This window comes from Crinia signifera, chromosome 7 (assembly GCF_055691185.1).
Source record: "Crinia signifera chromosome 7, ASM5569118v1, whole genome shotgun sequence".
Taxonomy (NCBI): Eukaryota; Metazoa; Chordata; class Amphibia; order Anura; family Myobatrachidae; genus Crinia; species Crinia signifera.
In genome coordinates, this window is record NC_139223.1 from 507,036 (window position 1) to 525,323 (window position 18,288).

An 18,288-nucleotide genomic window follows, 5' to 3' on the forward strand; every position below is an offset into this window, starting at 1 on the left:
ACAGTCATGACATCACCAACACTGCCTATGGACCTGTGTCGCACCATGGACCGCAGGGTCTGTATCACACTATGGACCGCAGCGCCTGTCTCGCAACATGGACCGCAGCGCATGTGTCGCACCATGGACCGCAGCGCCTGTCTCGCACCATGGACCTCAGAGCCTGTGTCGCACCGTGGACCGCAGCGCCTGTGTCGCACCGTGGACCGCAGCGCCTGTGTCACACTGTGGACCGCAGCGCCTGTGTCGCACCGTGGACCGCAGCACTTGTGTCGCACCGTGGACCGCAGCGCCTGTGTCGCACCGTGGACCGCAGCACCTGTGTCGCACCGTGGACCGCAGCGCCTGTGTCGCACCGTGGACCGCAGCGCCTGTGTCGCACCGTGGACCGCAGCGCCTGTGTCGCACCGTGGACCGCAGCGCCTGTGTCGCACTGTGGACCGCAGCGCCTGTGTCGCACCTTGGACCACAGTGCTGGAGTCCAGCCTCACATCCTCTCACTCCCGCAGCTTCCACCAAGTGAAGAGGGCAGCGCAGCGGACCAGGAGGCAGTGTTAGCGGGACTTCAGGCTTCAGCAGGTAGGCATCAGCGGGGCTCCTGGGCGGCATCATCGTCAGGGCTCCATGGCGGCATTCTGCGGCATCTTCAGTCGCTCAGAAGGCCCTGCTCATCCCTGCTTGACACATATTTGAGATGTGCAGGAGCTTTTAAACGACTGCACTGAATTTACTGGCGGGTCCGTAATGCAATTTCAGGCATTTTCTGAGTGATTTATTCAAATTACCGCAAATCTCCAGAAAATGATTCGAGACACTATGGGTTTTTAGGCCCTTTATGATGTTATACAAGTGTTCCGCGAATCTAATTTTTGCTTTTACGTTTGGTCTGTCTTATGTATTGAAGCCCACATTGGCACTCCAATAAATAAATGACTCGCAAGAAAGATGATCCTTTATTTTGAATTATTTTCCGGTTTGATTGGATTTGAAGCTGTTTATTGATTTTGTTGTTCTTTTATTGTTTTTACAAGCTTTACAGTTCAGGCATCTAAATTATCCTTTATTTTGTGTGATACTATCTTGGACTTGGTTTCTTGTAAAACTAGAAACTAGTTGTTGTTTTATATTTTGTGCCTTCCTGTAAATTATTTTTGGCTTTTCTGGTAATGCTGGTTAATTTACAGGAAGGCAAAAAATATAAAACAACAACTAGTTACCAAACATAAAGCAAAAATTTGATTTGCGGAATTAGATTTGTATAGGGCCTAAAAACCCATAGTGTCTCAAATCATTTTCTGGAGAAACATGACAAAAATCCAACAGGTCTTCAATGCACAGTTATACAGAAAGTGAAGCAAAACTGGCGCGGAGTAGACCTTGTAACACAGCTTAGAAGAACAGAGACCAAATGGATCTATGAAATGAAAACAATGGATCCAAGAGGTCTCAATATAGATATAGAATTAAACGCCTTTTTATAAATATCTATATGAGTGGTACCCTTTTATCAAACTTATTATCTAATAAAAACCTTGAGAAAGTCTAGGATTCAATTTTTAAAATCAATAAAAAACTTGAATAAAATCAGCAAGATGAAGGAAACATGTGCTTCCCACTCTTTTCCACAACTTCCGGCAGTCAACTTCCGATTTTTTCAATAAAGTTTTACCTATAAAAGTACAAACGTGCTCACAACGAAAATATCCTTGAAAAAGTGCGCCCAGTCGCATGAAACGCGTTAGTCACTATTCCCCAACCTCCACCTTCAGCGGCACGCCGTCCCCACCACCCGTAGTAACCTCGAGCGACCCGCCGCCAGAACTTCCGGCGACTTCCGGTATCGGCAGAGACGGAAGATCAGTGCAGCGGCTGCCACGGATGCGTGGTCCAGCCCTTCCTTCCAGCAAGTCACCGTCTCCTCTCCGCTCAAATACCATAGATCACCACGGAAGACCCAGCACGCAGGTACACAGGGCAAGATAGGGACAGTGCCGCACGGAGCAATTTGTTCTTAAGTCAAAACACCAATTCCCCAAAAGGGTGTAAACATTGTTGTTTTTTTTATATAATCTTCCTTTACAGGTACCACTCATTATTATATATCACCTAGCACCGCATGATATTTTATTATTTAACCAACAATAGTGCTCTTCTTTTTTCTATCATTACCAATTTATTATAAGAGCTGCTGTAAAAAGGTTAGCGCAGAACCACAAAAACCAAACATATAGCACCGACCCCAAGTATAACATAACACCCAACCCCAGGTATTATATAGCACCAACCCCAGGTATTATATATAATCAACCCCAGATATTACATAACACACAACCCCAAGTATTATATAGCACCAACCCCAGGTATTACATAACACCCAACCCCAAGTAGTACATAGCACTAACCCAAGGTATCATATAGCACCGACCCCCAGTATTACATAACACCAACCCCAGGTATTATATAGCACCCAAACCCAAGTATTATATAGCACCAACCCCAGGTATTATATACAGTATAATCAACCCCAGATATTACATAACACACAACCCCAAGTATTACATAGCACCAACCCCAGGTATTATATAGCACTAACCCAAGGTATCATATAGCACCGACCCCCAGTATTACATAACACCAACCCCAGGTATTATATAGCACCCAAACCCAAGTATTATATAGCACCAACCCCAGGTATTACATAACACCCAACCCCAAGTATTACATAGCACCAACCCAAGGTATCATACCCCAGGTATTATATAGCACCAACACAACGTATCATGTAGCACCGACCCCCAGTATTACATAACACCAACCCCAGGTATTATATAGCACCCAAACCCAAGTATTATATAGCACCAACCCCAGGTATTATATACAGTATAATCAACCCCAGATATTACATAACACACAACCCCAAGTATTATATAGCACCAACCCCAGGTATTACATAACACCCAACCCCAAGTATTACATAGCACCAACCCAAGGTATCATACCCCAGGTATTATATAGCACCAACACAACGTATCATATAGCACCGACCCCAAGTATTACATAACACCCAACCCCAGGTATTATATAGCACCAACCCCAAGATATTATATAGCACAAGCCTCAAGTATTACATAACACCAACCCCAGGTATTACATAGCACCCAACCCCAAGTATTATATAGCACCAACCCCAGGTATTATATATAATCAACCCCAGATATTACATAACACCCAACCCCAGGTATTATATAGCACCAACCCCAGGTATTATATAGCACCAACCCCAAGTATTACAAAGAACCCAACCCCAGATATTACATAGCACCAACCCCAGATATTAAATAGCACCAACCCCAAGAATGATATAGCACCAATCCCAAGTATTATATAGCACCAGCCCCAGGTATAATATAGCACCAGCCCCAGGTATTATATATAATCAAGCCCAGATATTACATAACACCCAACCCCAGGTATTATATAGCACCAACCCCAGGTATTATATATAATCAAGCCCAGGTATTATATAGCACCAACACAACATATCATATAGCACTGACCCCAAGTATTACATAACACCAACCCCAGGTATTATATAGCACCCAACCCCAAGTATTATATAGCACCAACCCCAGGTATTATATACAGTATAATCAACCCCAGATATTACATAACACACAACCCCAAGTATTATATAGCACCAACCCCAGGTATTACATAACACCCAACCCCAAGTATTACATAGCACCAACCCAAGGTATCATATAGCACCAACCCCAGGTATTATATAGCACCAACACAACGTATCATATAGCACCGACCCCAAGTATTACATAACACCCAACCCCAGGTATTATATCACCAACCCCAAGATATTATATAGCACAAGCCTCAAGTATTACATAACACCAACCCCAGGTATTACATAGCACCCAACCCCAAGTATTATATAGCACCAACCCCAGGTATTATATATAATCAACCCCAGATATTACATAACACCCAACCCCAGGTATTATATAGCACGAACCCCAGGTATTATATAGCACCAACCCCAAGTATTACAAAGAACCCAACCCCAGATATTACATAGCACCAACCCCAGATATTAAATAGCACCAACCTCAATAATTATATGGCACCAATCCCAAGTATTATATAGCACCAGCCCCAGGTATTATATAGCACCATCCCCAGGTATTATATATAATCAAGCCCAGATATTACATAAAACCCAACCCCAGGTATTACATATAATCCAACCCCAGATATTACATAGCACCAACCCCAGGTATTATATAGCACCAACCCAAGGTATTATATAGCACCAGCCTCAAGTATTACATAACACCCAACCCTAAGTATTTATTTATTTACTAGCTGACCCACCCGGTGTTGCCCGGGAAAACCTTGGGGTTTTTAGAATTTCCAGAATTGCTGTAAAATGTCATCAAATGCTGTGCCAGAGGGCCAAGATTGTAATTTGTGAAAACCTCCACCATAATGTTAGAATGTGTTTGCATTGATACTCTATGCCAGCAATGAAATCAGGTTTAATGTTGTTGTTTGAAACACAACGCTCCTGACTTGATAGCTTGTGTGTGTTGATGAATTCCACATCCACTCCTGAGATTTAGCACCGATGATGCATTTTGTGTGTGTGTGTGTGTGTTTGTGTGTGTTGTACTGTTTTTGTGTGTGCTGTAGTGTATGTGGGTGTGTGTGCTGTGTGTGGTGTTGTGTGTATCTGTTGTGTGTATCTGCGCTACGTATATATATATATATATATATATATATATATGTGTGTGTGCAGTGGTTGAGGTGGAAATTTTGAAGTGGGGGTATGGGAAACTGAAGGCTGAAGTTATGTGCACACTCCAGAAAAAGAGGGTGCCGCCACCCAAAAGGGGGCATGTCCTTGAGTGTAGTGTGAAATTTGCTATAAATAAATAATTTGTAATAAAAATTACTCGGCGCTTGTTTGTATGAGCAAGGACAAAACGAGGGTTACAGCAACGTGGGAATGATACCTTAAAGGTATGGGGTAGAATAGTAGGAAGAATAAAGATATGATAAAACATAAAAATATATATATATATATATATATATATATATATATATATATATATATATTGTAAGACAGTGGCAGGGAAAGTCATAGATGGCAGGTACCTTTCCCCTAGAATCCTGTCTTATGGCATATAGACTGCAGGCTGTTTCAATCTGTGTGGTAAGCTCCGGCTTACAAAGGGTGTTCTGTCCTGGGCTGGTAATCAGGAGAGCACCTGATTCTTTAAAAAGGAGTCAGCCCTCTCCATAGCTCTCTCTCTCTCCCTGAGTGTTGGAGGCAGTAAGCTGCTGCTAGAGAGAGACAAGGCTGTAAGTACTGAGTTACTTGATCTATATCTGCTGTGTGTGTCCAGTGTCACATAGTGTGGCCCTGGTATAGAGAGGGACGTTTATTCTGTTTAGTTAGAGCTCAGACGAGCAGGTTTTATTTTCTGTTTTGCCTGAAGTGTAAAGGCTGTTTTTTAGTTTCTTGCTCTGAGTGCTGCAATAAACTCAGGCAAGCCCTGTTTTGGACCCAAGCCGTGATGTCACTGTCTAAGTCTGTGCCAAATCCTCACCTGTGCCTACCCGTTTTGATGCTAAAACCCCACATATGGTGGAGAATGCGGGCAAGCATCTCACTTAAAGAGACATACATCGAACTATAGGACTTTTGCTACAGCAAGCTGGAAGTTGTTGCTAAAGGCAACCAGCCACAAGTGAGTGTCTGGAGTGCGCTGATACTTGTATGTCCTGGCTGAAGGCTGCTGTAACCCTGCAACAGGAGACTGTTAAAATGGAGGACCTTTTAAAACACTTGGTGCAGGCAAATGAGTTGCAGCGGCAGGCCAACGCACATCAGCAAAAGGTGCATGAGGAGGCCATGCGTGCCCAGGCTGAAACCAATGTTTTGCTGCTTGAATCCAACAGACAAGCCTTAAAGGAACAGCAGCAAACTAATCTGCAATTACAAGAGCAAATACAGAATGTGGCTAAGAGTGTGGCGCAGAGTGTGCAAACACCCCAACCCTTGCTTCCAACCACACGGGCTGCAGTACAGAAATCTCTGCAAAAGATGACTCTCACGGATGATGTAGAGGCCTATCTTGCGGTGTTTGAACGTGTAGCAGAGCGTGAACAGTTACCCGTGGATCAATGGGCAGGTGTGGTAGCGCCTTTTCTAACTGGAGAACCACAAAAGGCGTATTTTGATCTGAGTGAGCAGGATGCTAAGGTCTACGCGAAACTTAAGGGAGAGATCCTTGCTCGCTTAGGCGTAAACATGAGTGTGCGTGCCCGGAAGGTGCATAACTGGACTTTTTCTGAACAGTTACCTGCGCGGTCCCAAATGTATGACCTGGTCCACCTGGTAAGGAAGTGGCTACAGCCAGAGGAGTCTACACCAGCGCAGATCGTGGAGAGAGTCGTGCTGGACAAGTATCTTTGTTCCTTACCTCCAAAGGTTCAGCGCTGGGTCGGTCAGGGCGACCCTAATGATGCCGAGGGGCTTGTCAACTTGGTTGAGAGGTACAGAGCTACTGAAAATCGAATCCAAGAAGTGCCTCCTGGACATTCCACCCTCAAGAACAGCAAATCGGCCGGATCATCTGGTAAGACTGTTCCGTTTACTAGAGGGGTGAATAATGTTGTAAAGGGAGGTGGCCTAGATGGGGAACAAACAGTGGAGAGGCGTTCCCAAGGGACAGTAGGGTCTAAACCTGGGTCGCAAAAAGACTGGGGCCGCATAAAGTGTTGGCGTTGTCATGGACCTGGGCATATTGCTGCCAATTGCCCCCTTACTTCTGAGCCAATGGAGTGTGATACAGCCAGGCGAAGCTCTTTACATGCACGTTCTGTTTTCTCTGCTGAGACTGTGTCAGAAACTGGACAGCAAATATGTCATGTAAAGGTGGATGGTTATCCCGGGAGTGCTCTACTGGACTCTGGGAGTTTAGTAACTCTCATCCATGCCAGCTTGGTAGACCCTGGGACACTCACAGGACGTTACATAGGGGTCTTGTGCATACATGGGGACACCAAGGAGTATCCCACAGCTTTAGTCCAGCTAAAGTGTACTCGTGGAACTGTCTCCCATGAAGTGGGCGTGGTAGAGACCCTGATGCATAGTGTGATCCTGGGAAGAGACTTCCCATTGTTCTGGGACTTGTGGAAACAGAATGTACACTGCACTAGAAATGCTGTTAATAATGAGAATGTGTGCCCTGTGATTAGCCCTGAGCCTTTTGATCAGGATACTGAGGTTCAAACGGTAGGGGTGACCACTTTTGAATCTGACAGTTTTCCCCTAGCTGTTCTTGCAGGTGAAGCTGAGGAGCAGGAAGAAGCGTGTGACATGCCTGAGCTAGAGATGTCACGTGATAATTTTGGGACTGCTCAACTTAGAGATCCCACCTTATTAAGAGCTAGAGAAAATCCTAAAGTCATAAATGGTGAGCCCCAATACCCCAATGCTGACAAAGAGTTCCCATATATGGCCATTAACCAGGATCTACTGTATCGGGTAGATAAAATCCGTGGGGAGATAGTTAAGCAGCTGGCGGTGCCCCGGCCATACCGTAGAATGGTCTTAGACCTTGCTCACAAACACGCGATGGGAGGACACTTAGGTACTGAAAAGACCACACAACGCGTGTTGCAACGGTTTTACTGGCCCGGGGTTCACCGCGCAGTAGAAGACTACTGCAAGTCCTGCCCTGACTGTCAGCTGACGGCTCCCATGACACATTTTAGAAGTCCCCTGGTTCCGTTACCTATTATTGAAGTGCCCTTTGACAAGATTGCAATGGACCTGGTCGGCCCTTTGGTAAAATCCTCAAGGGGATTTCAGTATATTCTCGTGGTGTTGGATTACGCCACTCGTTACCCTGAGGCTATTCCTTTGCGGAATACCTCTTCAAAGTCCATAGCAAAAGAGCTCTTCAACATGTTTACCCGTACCGGCATACCCAAAGAGATCCTTACCGATCAAGGAACCCCCTTCATGTCTAAAGTAATGAAAGAGTTGTGTAAACTATTGAAAATTAAGCATCTACGTACATCGGTGTATCACCCACAAACTGACGGTCTTGTTGAAAGGTTTAATAAAACATTAAAGGGGATGTTGAAGAGGGTAGTGAGCAAAGATGGGAAGGACTGGGACTGTCTTCTGCCTTATTTGATGTTTGCGGTCCGTGAGGTGCCCCAATCATCCACAGGTTTTTCCCCTTTTGAGCTAGTATATGGCAGACATCCCCGTGGACTGCTTGATATAGCAAAGGAAACTTGGGAACAGGAGACTACACCCTACAAGAGTGTCATTGAGCATATTTCTCTTATGCAAGACAGAATTGCTGCGGTCATGCCTATAGTCAGGGAACACTTAGAGCAGTCCCAAGAATCACAACGTCGAGTGTATAACAGGTCAGCCAGGGTAAGAAGCTTTAACCCAGGTGACCGCGTGTTGGTATTAGTACCCACCGTAGAAAGCAAATTTCTTGCTAAGTGGCAAGGGCCTTATGAGATCATCGAAAAAGTGGGAAGTGTAAATTATAAAGTGTATCAACCAGGTAAACGGAAGCCAGTTGTACCATGTGAACTTAATTAAACCCTGGAAAGACAGAGAGACTCTGACAGCTGTAAGTGCCCCCTCTAGTGATAGCCCAGAGGTGCGGGTGTCAGAGACCCTGTCCAAATCCCAGAAGCAGGAAACTAAAGAGTTAGTACAAAGGAATTATGATGTGTTCTCAGAACTTCCAGGGCGCACCACAGCCATAAAACATGACATTGTCACCGAACCTGGAGTTCGGGTACGCTTAAAACCCTATAGAGTACCAGAAGCGCGTAGAGAGGCCATATCTGGGGAGGTCCAGAAAATGTTAGACCTTGGGGTTATCGAGGAGTCTAAAAGTGAGTGGTCAAGCCCGATTGTGTTAATTCCAAAACCAGATGGCTCATTGCGCTTCTGTAATGACTTCCGGAAGCTGAACGAGGTATCAAAATTTGATGCCTACCCAATGCCAAGAGTTGATGAGTTAATTGAAAGACTTGGTCATGCTAGGTATTTCTCTACCCTCGACTTAACTAAAGGTTACTGGCAAGTACCTCTTACCGATAGTGCCAAAGAGAAAACAGCGTTTGTCACCCCCGATGGTCTGTTTCAATATCTTTGTTTGCCTTTTGGGTTGCATGGGGCTCCAGCAACTTTTCAAAGGTTGATGGACATTGTTCTTAAACCCCATCGTCAGTATGCCTCGGCATATCTAGACGACATCATCATTTTTAGTGATGACTGGAAGAGTCATTTACCCAAAGTCCAGGCGGTGTTGAATTCCCTCAGAGAGGCGGGGTTGACAGCGAACCCAAAAAAGTGTACTTTAGGCCTCGAGGAGGCACGTTACCTGGGGTATGTTATCGGGAGAGGTATAATAAAGCCGCAAATAAATAAAGTGGAGGCTATCCAAGACTGGCCTCGTCCTTCGACAAAAAAACAAGTCAGGGCTTTTTTGGGAATTCTGGGGTATTACCGTAGGTTTATTCCCCAGTTTGCAACCATGGCAGCGCCCCTAACCGATCTTACCAAAGGAGGTAAGGCAGTTATGGTCAGCTGGAACCCAGAGGCTGAAAGGGCATTCCAAGAATTAAAAGTGGCCCTTTGTAATCAACCAGTCCTGATCACTCCGGATTTTAAAAAAGAGTTTGTCGTACAGACTGATGCTTCTGATGTGGGACTAGGTGCTGTCCTCTCCCAAGAAGTTGGTGGAGAGGAACACCCGGTAACATATTTGAGCAGGAAGCTCACACCTGCGGAGAGAAACTACAGTATAGTCGAGCGGGAGTGCTTAGCAATCAAGTGGGCCCTTGAATCCCTAAAGTACTATCTCTTAGGACGCTCCTTTAGATTAATCACGGACCACTCCCCACTTACATGGATGTACCAAGCCAAAGAGAGAAATGCAAGGGTCACGAGATGGTTTCTCAATTTGCAAAATTTCAAATTTACAGTGGAACACAGAGCAGGAAGGCTTCAGGGTAATGCCGATGCCCTATCCCGAACATACTGCCAGTTGGCAGACAGTGTCCGACCCCATAGGTTCGAACAGAGGGGGAGGGTATGTAAGACAGTGGCAGGGAAAGTCATAGATGGCAGGTACCTTTCCCCTAGAATCCTGTCTTATGGCATATAGACTGCAGGCTGTTTCAATCTGTGTGGTAAGCTCCGGCTTACAAAGGGTGTTCTGTCCTGGGCTGGTAATCAGGAGAGCACCTGATTCTTTAAAAAGGAGTCAGCCCTCTCCATAGCTCTCTCTCTCTCCCTGGGTGTTGGAGGCAGTAAGCTGCTGCTAGAGAGAGACAAGGCTGTAAGTACTGAGTTACTTGATCTATATCTGCTGTGTGTGTCCAGTGTCACATAGTGTGGCCCTGGTATAGAGAGGGACGTTTATTCTGTTTAGTTAGAGCTCAGACGAGCAGGTTTTATTTTTCTGTTTTGCCTGAAGTGTAAAGGCTGTTTTTTAGTTTCTTGCTCTGAGTGCTGCAATAAACTCAGGCAAGCCCTGTTTTGGACCCAAGCCGTGATGTCACTGTCTAAGTCTGTGCCAAATCCTCACCTGTGCCTACCCGTTTTGATGCTAAAACCCCACAATATATATAAATAAAATATAAAAAATAATAAAAAATTATAAAAGAAAAATAAATATAAATGTGCAGCAAATATGTTACAGCTCTTTTTAGAGAGATACTGAGGGGGTCCCGGTGGGAGCTGACTATCTAGCCCTAGAATCTACCTGAGTTCCAATGACTTGTGAACAACAGGCGTCTCATTGCGGCATGTGAGCCGGTCAGCGGTTCCTGGCTTGTAGCTGCGGATTCAGATAACGTCACTGCAAACTCCAGCTTTTGCTTCGTTGGGCTTCGGAAGGCAGCGGTGTCTTCTCCACGGGTCCCTGTTCCTTCTGCCAACGCGTATCGCATCTGTTGGATGCTTTTTCAAGGATGGTTTTGTTTAAAATGACTTTCTTTTTTATAGCAACTTTATTGTTAAAAACGGAAGCAGGGCAGGTGCTAGGGTGTCCGGCTCCCTCCTGCAAACCATAAATTTTGCGCCCTTTCACATTGCCATTGCAACAAGCTGCAGCCCGATTGTGGGAGCATATGCAACATGCGATCCTATGGAGGATCTCTGGTACATGTACATGTATGCGTACACCATCTCAGTGCTGTGTCCGCAAAATGTTGTAGGAACCAAAAGTGCCCATACACGCTGCGAGAATCACATACGTTATGGGCTAGATCGCATCGCACGGCATGCATGCAATGTGTGCGCGATGCAATCCGAAAGCAGTACAAAAAGTACTTTTTGCACTGTGCGATGCCCGCAGGAGTGCACATCGCATCGCACGCTGCTATCGCAGTGTGTATTGCCACCTTTACGCACATAACCCAGCCCATTATTTTAAAAGTGTCTAAAGGAATAGAAAAAAAAATCTACAATTATTAAAAAAATTGTTATCAACATGTATAATAAAAGACTCACTGTTCTTTTGCTGTTTAACTCTTGTGCAGTCCCTCCTCTTCTATCTGCGTAGGCAGGATGCTGAGGACGGCACACTGAGAAGAGGGAAGGAAGGGGAGGCGGCGCTGCTGTCAATTGATTGACAGGTGCAGGGAGCAATGGGTAGGGGGTGGATCCGGGTATTCACAGACAGCGCTACATGCCTCAGCGCAAGTGTCTGTGAGGAAGAGGGGGCAGGTCGCAGGAGGAGGACAGTGTGTGCGCGGTGCAGGGAGCTGCTCAGCTTCTCCATACTGCCGCCAGATGTCAGACAGGCGCTGCGGGCGGCATGCAGGCTGTCTGCACTCGCGATGCAGGGAGCAAATATTTATACTGCCGCCCGCGAGCGGCGTGCAGGATGCAGTGACAGTGAGGGCTGAGGCAGCTTTAGCAGAGCAGGGAGGTATACAGCGCCTTTTCAGCATGGTGCCTCCCTGCTTTGCTTTGCAGGAGCTGCTGAGAGGGTAGCGCCGACCCTGAACGGAAGTGTTAAAAAACCTTTTAAAAGTCTTTACTTTCGGCGTCAACCTCATGGTTTCTTCAGATAGGTTAAAACGGAGTACTTTTCCCTTTGAATTTGTTGCACAAAAAAATTAATATAAATAAGAAGAAAATAATAATAAAAATAAATAAATTAAGAATAAAAAAATATATATAAAAAATAAAAATATACCGTATCTACTCGAGTATAAGTTGACCCAAATATAAGCCGAGGCACCAAATTTTACAACTAAAAAACTGGGAAAACTTATTGACTCAAGTGGGACCCTCACTTGAGTATAAGCCGGGGGGGGGGGGGGGGGGGGGGGCTTATAAAGTAGGCTTATACTCGAGTATATATGGTAAATAAAAATGAAAATGAGAAAGGAGCAAGTAAGCGGGATTGAAAAAGGAGTTATGTGGGAACGGGACAACATATATGTGAAGAGCAAGTTTGATATTTTGTTAATCGGAGCAGGTTCAAAATTGTCTATATTTAAATCCTTAGGTTCTGGGGTATCCGGCAGAAAGATCCATTTTGTTTCCGGTTTTTTTAATATAGAGAACAGGTCCGCTCCTCTCCAATGTGATGTGATGTTCTGTAATCCTATGAATTTGAGGTCATTGGGATCTTTATTGTGTTTTTCTAGAAAGTGCGCTGAAACGCTGTGAGTTTTTAGTCCTTTTTTAATGTTATATAGGTGTTCTGCAATCCTGATTTTTAATCTTCTTTTCATTTGGCCTACATACTGTATTGGAGGCCACAGGAACATTCTAAAAGGTATATAGTGCCTTCTGTTTCGCATGAGCAGTAGTTTTTTACTTAAAACTTTCTTTTATTCTGATTTGAAGAGAAAGATTTTATTGGTTTAGTGGTGGTTTGTTGATTTTTACAGCCCTTGCATTTTGTGCAGTGGACGAATCCTTTTGTTGTTTTTTCTTTGTTCCTTGGATGGGTAGGTAGCTGCTTGTTAATGTCTGTTTGAGGATTTTTGCTTTCCGATACACGATTTTTGGTTTGGCTGGTAACATTTTACGTAGTTGTTCATCTAACATTAAGATATGCCAGTGTTGGTTTAGTGTCTTTTCAATGTTTTTATGGTTGCTGCTGTATTTCGTGATAAAGGTGACAGGCATTTCCTTTTGTGTTTTTGGTTTGTAATTGATAAGTTTGTTTCTTATAGTGCTTTTGTTATATCAATCTGTTCTTTGAGAAAGTCTTCTTTGTATCCCTTTTGTAGAAATTTCACCTCTAGGTCTCTGCTTTGTACTGCGAAGGTATCTTCACTACAGTTTCTTCTGAGGCGTCGGAATTGTCCGCCCGGAATGTTGTTTCTCCATTGAAGGTGGTGGTTGCTATTGTAAGCCAGCATATTATTGCCGTTCACAGTTTTGATGTGGATTCTGGTTTGAATCTTATTGTCTTTAGTGTAGATATCTAGGTCAAGAAAGACCACCATGTCTTTGCTGTGGCTTGTTGTAAATTCTAGGTTTAATGTGTTCTTCTTCATGTATTCTTTGAATTCAAGCAGTTCTTCTTCAGTGCCGTTCCAAATAAAAAAGAGGTCGTCTATATACCTTTTCCAGCATTTGATTTTTCCAAGATATGGATCGTTTGTCCATATTTTGGTGTCCTCCCACCAAGACACAAATAAGTTTGCGTAACTTGGCGCGAAGGATGTTCCCATCGCGGTTCCCTGTTCTTGATTACAGAAACCACCATTGTACCAGAAATAGTTATGTCTTAGTATGAAATCTATACCCAGAAAGTTAATTTGTTTATTTGAGATATCGGATTGTTCTGTGAGATAATGGTGTGTTGCCTCACAGCCTGCATCGTGATTTATTACTGTATAAAGTGATTTAATGTCACTGCTGCATAGCGTGCATTGGCCATCCTGGGGGTTTTTCTTGATCTTTTGTGTATCTTTGGTAGGTGGTAGAAAGTTGGAATTTTTGGAAATTCTATGAAAATGTAGTCAAATTCTTTCTGAGTGGTGATGCCCATTTCAAGGCCTTCTTGTAGTTGTTGATATAGAAGATGTTTGTATTCTGTTGTGGGGTCATGGTCTAGTCTGCTGTATGTATTTATGTGTTATAACAATTTTTCAGCTTCTTTTTCATACTTTTCTTTGTCTTGAATGACCACTCCTCCTCCCTTGTCCGCTGATTTTATTACTATCGTTGCTCTATACCCAATTAACTTGTGTGTTTCCTCAGATGCACATCATTCACACCAAGAACGGGATGAATCTGACACAAGCCAAACTGGATGGAACTGGAATTGCCGTGCTTGGATTCTTCATTGATGTGAGTGTCCCTCGGTGTGGGGTACAGGAAAACAGGTGTGAGGTATTGGGAGACAAGTGCGAGGTATTGGGAGACAAGTGTGAGGTATTGGGAGACAAGTGCGAGGTATGGGAGACAAGTGCGAGGTTCAGTAGGCAGGTGTGAGGTACAGGAGACAGGTGTGAGGTACAGGAGACAGGTGGGAGGTACAGGAGACAGGTGGGAGGTTCAGGAGACAGATGTGAGGTACAGGAGACAGGTGGGAGGTTCAGGAGACAGGTGGGAGGTTCAGGAGACAGGTGGGAGGTTCAGGAGACAGGTGGGAGGTACAGGAGACAGGTGGGAGGTACAGGAGACAGGTGTGACATATAGGAGACAGGTGTGAGGTACAGGAGACAGATGTGAGGTACAGGAGACAGATGTGAGGTACAGGAGACAGGTGTAAGGTACGGGAGACAGGTGGGAGGTTCAGGAGACAGGTGTAACATATAGGAGACAGGTGTGAGGTACAGGAAACAGATGTGAGGTACAGGAGACAGGTGTGAGGTACAGGAGACAGGTGTGAGGTTCAGGAGACAGGTGGGAGGTTCAGGAGACAGGTGTGAGGTACAGGAGACAGGTGTGAGGTACAGGAGACAGGTGTAACATATAGGAGACAGGTGTGAGGTACAGGAGACAGATGTGAGGTACAGGAGACAGATGTGAGGTACAGGAGACAGGTGTAAGGTACGAGAGACAGGTGGGAGGTTCAGGAGACAGGTGTAACATATAGGAGACAGGTGTGAGGTACAGGAGACAGATGTGAGGTACAGGAGACAGGTGTGAGGTACAGGAGACAGGTGTGAGGTGTGAGGTACAGGAGACAGGTGTGAGGTACAGAGACAGGTGTAACATATAGGAGACAGGTGTGACGTACAGGAGACAGATGTGAGGTACAGGAGACAGATGTGAGGTACAGGAGACAGGTGTAAGGTACGGGAGACAGGTGGGAGGTTCAGGAGACAGGTGTAACATATAGGAGACAGGTGTGAGGTACAGGAGACAGATGTGAGGTACAGGAGACAGGTGTGAGGTACAGGAGACAGGTGTGAGGTACAGGAGACAGGTGTGAGGTACAGAGACAGGTGTAACATATAGGAGACAGGTGTGAGGTACAGGAGACAGATGTGAGGTACAGGAGACAGGTGTGAGGTACAGGAGACAGATGTGAGGTACAGGAGACAGGTGTGAGGTACAGGAGACAGATGTGAGGTACAGGAGACAGGTGTGAGGTACAGGAGACAGGTGTGAGGTACAGAGACAGGTGTAACATATAGGAGACAGGTGTGAGGTACAGGAGACAGGTGTGAGGTACAGGAGACAGGTGTGAGGTACAGGAGACAGGTGTGAGGTACAGGAGACAGGTGTGAGGTACAGAGACAGGTTTAACATATAGGAGACAGGTGTGAGGTACAGGAGACAGGTGTGAGGTACAGGAGACAGGTGTGAGGTACAGGAGACAGGTGTGAGGTACAGGAGACAGGTGGGAGGTTCAGGAGACAGGTGTGAGGTACAGGAGACAGGTGTGAGGTACAGGAGACAGATGTGAGGTACAGGAGACAGGTGTGAGGTTCAGGAGACAGATGTGAGGTACAGGAGACAGGTGTGAGGTACAGGAGACAGGTGTGAGGTACAGAGACAGGTGTAACATACAGGAGACAGGTGTGAGGTACAGGAGACAGGTGTGAGGTACGGGAGACAGGTGGGAGGTTCAGGAGACAGGTGTGAGGTACAGGAGACAGGTGTGAGGTACGGGAGACAGGTGTAACATATAGGAGACAGGTGTGAGGTACAGGAGACAGGTGTGAGGTACAGGAGACAGGTGTGAGGTACGGGAGACAGGTGGGAGGTTCAGGAGACAGGTGTGAGGTACAGGAGACAGGTGTGAGGTACGGGAGACAGGTGTAACATATAGGAGACAGGTGTGAGGTACAGGAGACAGATGTGAGGTACAGGAGACAGGTGGGAGGTTCAGGAGTGAGGTACAGGAGACAGGTGTGAGGTACAGGAGACAGGTGTGTGGTACAGGAGACAGGTGTGAGGTACGGGAGACAGGTGGGAGGTTCAGGAGACAGGTGTGAGGTACAGGAGACAGGTGTGAGGTACGGGAGACAGGTGTAACATATAGGAGACAGGTGTGAGGTACAGGAGACAGGTGTGAGGTACAGGAGACAGGTGTGAGGTACAGGAGACAGGTGTGAGGTACAGGAGACAGGTGTGAGGTACAGGAGACAGATGTGAGGTACAGGAGACAGGTGTGAGGTACAGGAGACAGGTGTGAGGTACAGAGACAGGTGTAACATATAGGAGACAGGTGTGAGGTACAGGAGACAGATGTGAGGTACAGGAGACAGGTGTGAGGTACAGGAGACAGGTGTGAGGTACAGGAGACAGGTGTACGGAGACAGGTGTGAGGTACAGGAGACAGGTGTGAGGTACAGGAGACAGGTGTGAGGTACAGAGACAGGTTTAACATATAGGAGACAGGTGTGAGGTACAGGAGACAGGTGTGAGGTACAGGAGACAGGTGTGAGGTTCAGGAGACAGGTGTGAGGTACAGGAGACAGGTGTGAGGTACAGGAGACAGGTGTGAGGTACAGGAGACAGATGTGAGGTACAGGAGACAGGTGGGAGGTTCAGGAGACAGATGTGAGGTACAGGAGACAGGTGTGAGGTACAGGAGACAGGTGTGAGGTACAGGAGACAGGTGTGAGGTACAGGAGACAGGTGTGAGGTACAGGAGACAGGTGTGAGGTACGGGAGACAGGTGGGAGGTTCAGGAGACAGGTGTGAGGTACAGGAGACAGGTGTGAGGTACGGGAGACAGGTGTAACATATAGGAGACAGGTGTGAGGTACAGGAGACAGGTGGGAGGTTCAGGAGACAGGTGTGAGGTACAGGAGACAGGTGTGAGGTACGGGAGACAGGTGTAACATATAGGAGACAGGTGTGAGGTACAGGAGACAGGTGTGAGGTACAGGAGACAGGTGTGAGGTACGGGAGACAGGTGGGAGGTTCAGGAGACAGGTGTGAGGTACAGGAGACAGGTGTGAGGTACGGGAGACAGGTGTAACATATAGGAGACAGGTGTGAGGTACAGGAGACAGATGTGAGGTACAGGAGACAGGTGGGAGGTTCAGGAGTGAGGTACAGGAGACAGGTGTGAGGTACAGGAGACAGGTGTGTGGTACAGGAGACAGGTGTGAGGTACGGGAGACAGGTGTGAGGTACGGGAGACAGGTGGGAGGTTCAGGAGACAGGTGTGAGGTACAGGAGACAGGTGTGAGGTACGGGAGACAGGTGTAACATATAGGAGACAGGTGTGAGGTACAGGAGACAGGTGTGAGGTACAGGAGACAGGTGTGAGGTACAGGAGACAGATGTGAGGTACAGGAGACAGGTGGGAGGTTCAGGAGACAGATGTGAGGTACAGGAGACAGGTGTGAGGTACGGGAGACAGGTGGGAGGTTCAGGAGACACGTGTGACATAAAGGAGAGAGGTGGGAAGACATTTGTGAGATTATTTGTGTCTATTTCCACAGATCATGGACTCAGCCAACGCGTCACAGCTGTCGGTGATCTCCAAAGTATTAAATCAAGTCTCCGATCCCGGTAACCTGTCCCCCTATCATTCTCCGCTCTCCGCGATCCTTGAATTTTTAAAACTCTTCTTGCCTGAACACTCGTGAGCACTTGTCAGAATCGCATCATGATATCTAACAAGAAATACTGTATATCATATATACTAGGTGATTCATCGCGCCCTCCGGGCGCTCTTCACACCGTCGTGAGGGGCTTCGCCCCATTAGAAGTAGAAATATGTGAGTGTGAGGTATAGTGTACAGTGTAGAGCACTGTAGTGGCATTAGCGCAGTGATTGTAAA

The 18,288-nt window shown here is 46.1% G+C and overlaps 1 protein-coding gene across 1 annotated transcript in view; it reads left to right on the forward strand.

The window, feature by feature from the left end:
• The window catches only part of LOC146020478 (uncharacterized), a 62,221-nt gene that overhangs the window by 13,820 nt on the left and 30,113 nt on the right, over positions 1-18,288 (forward strand). The window contains exons 4-8 of the mRNA XM_083153645.1: positions 1,770-1,965; positions 7,830-8,072; positions 8,319-8,476; positions 14,297-14,491; positions 17,947-18,016. Of these exons, the coding sequence (XP_083009771.1) occupies positions 1,770-1,965; positions 7,830-8,072; positions 8,319-8,476; positions 14,297-14,491; positions 17,947-18,016 (862 nt within the window). The remainder of the gene's footprint in view (positions 1-1,769; positions 1,966-7,829; positions 8,073-8,318; positions 8,477-14,296; positions 14,492-17,946; positions 18,017-18,288) is intronic.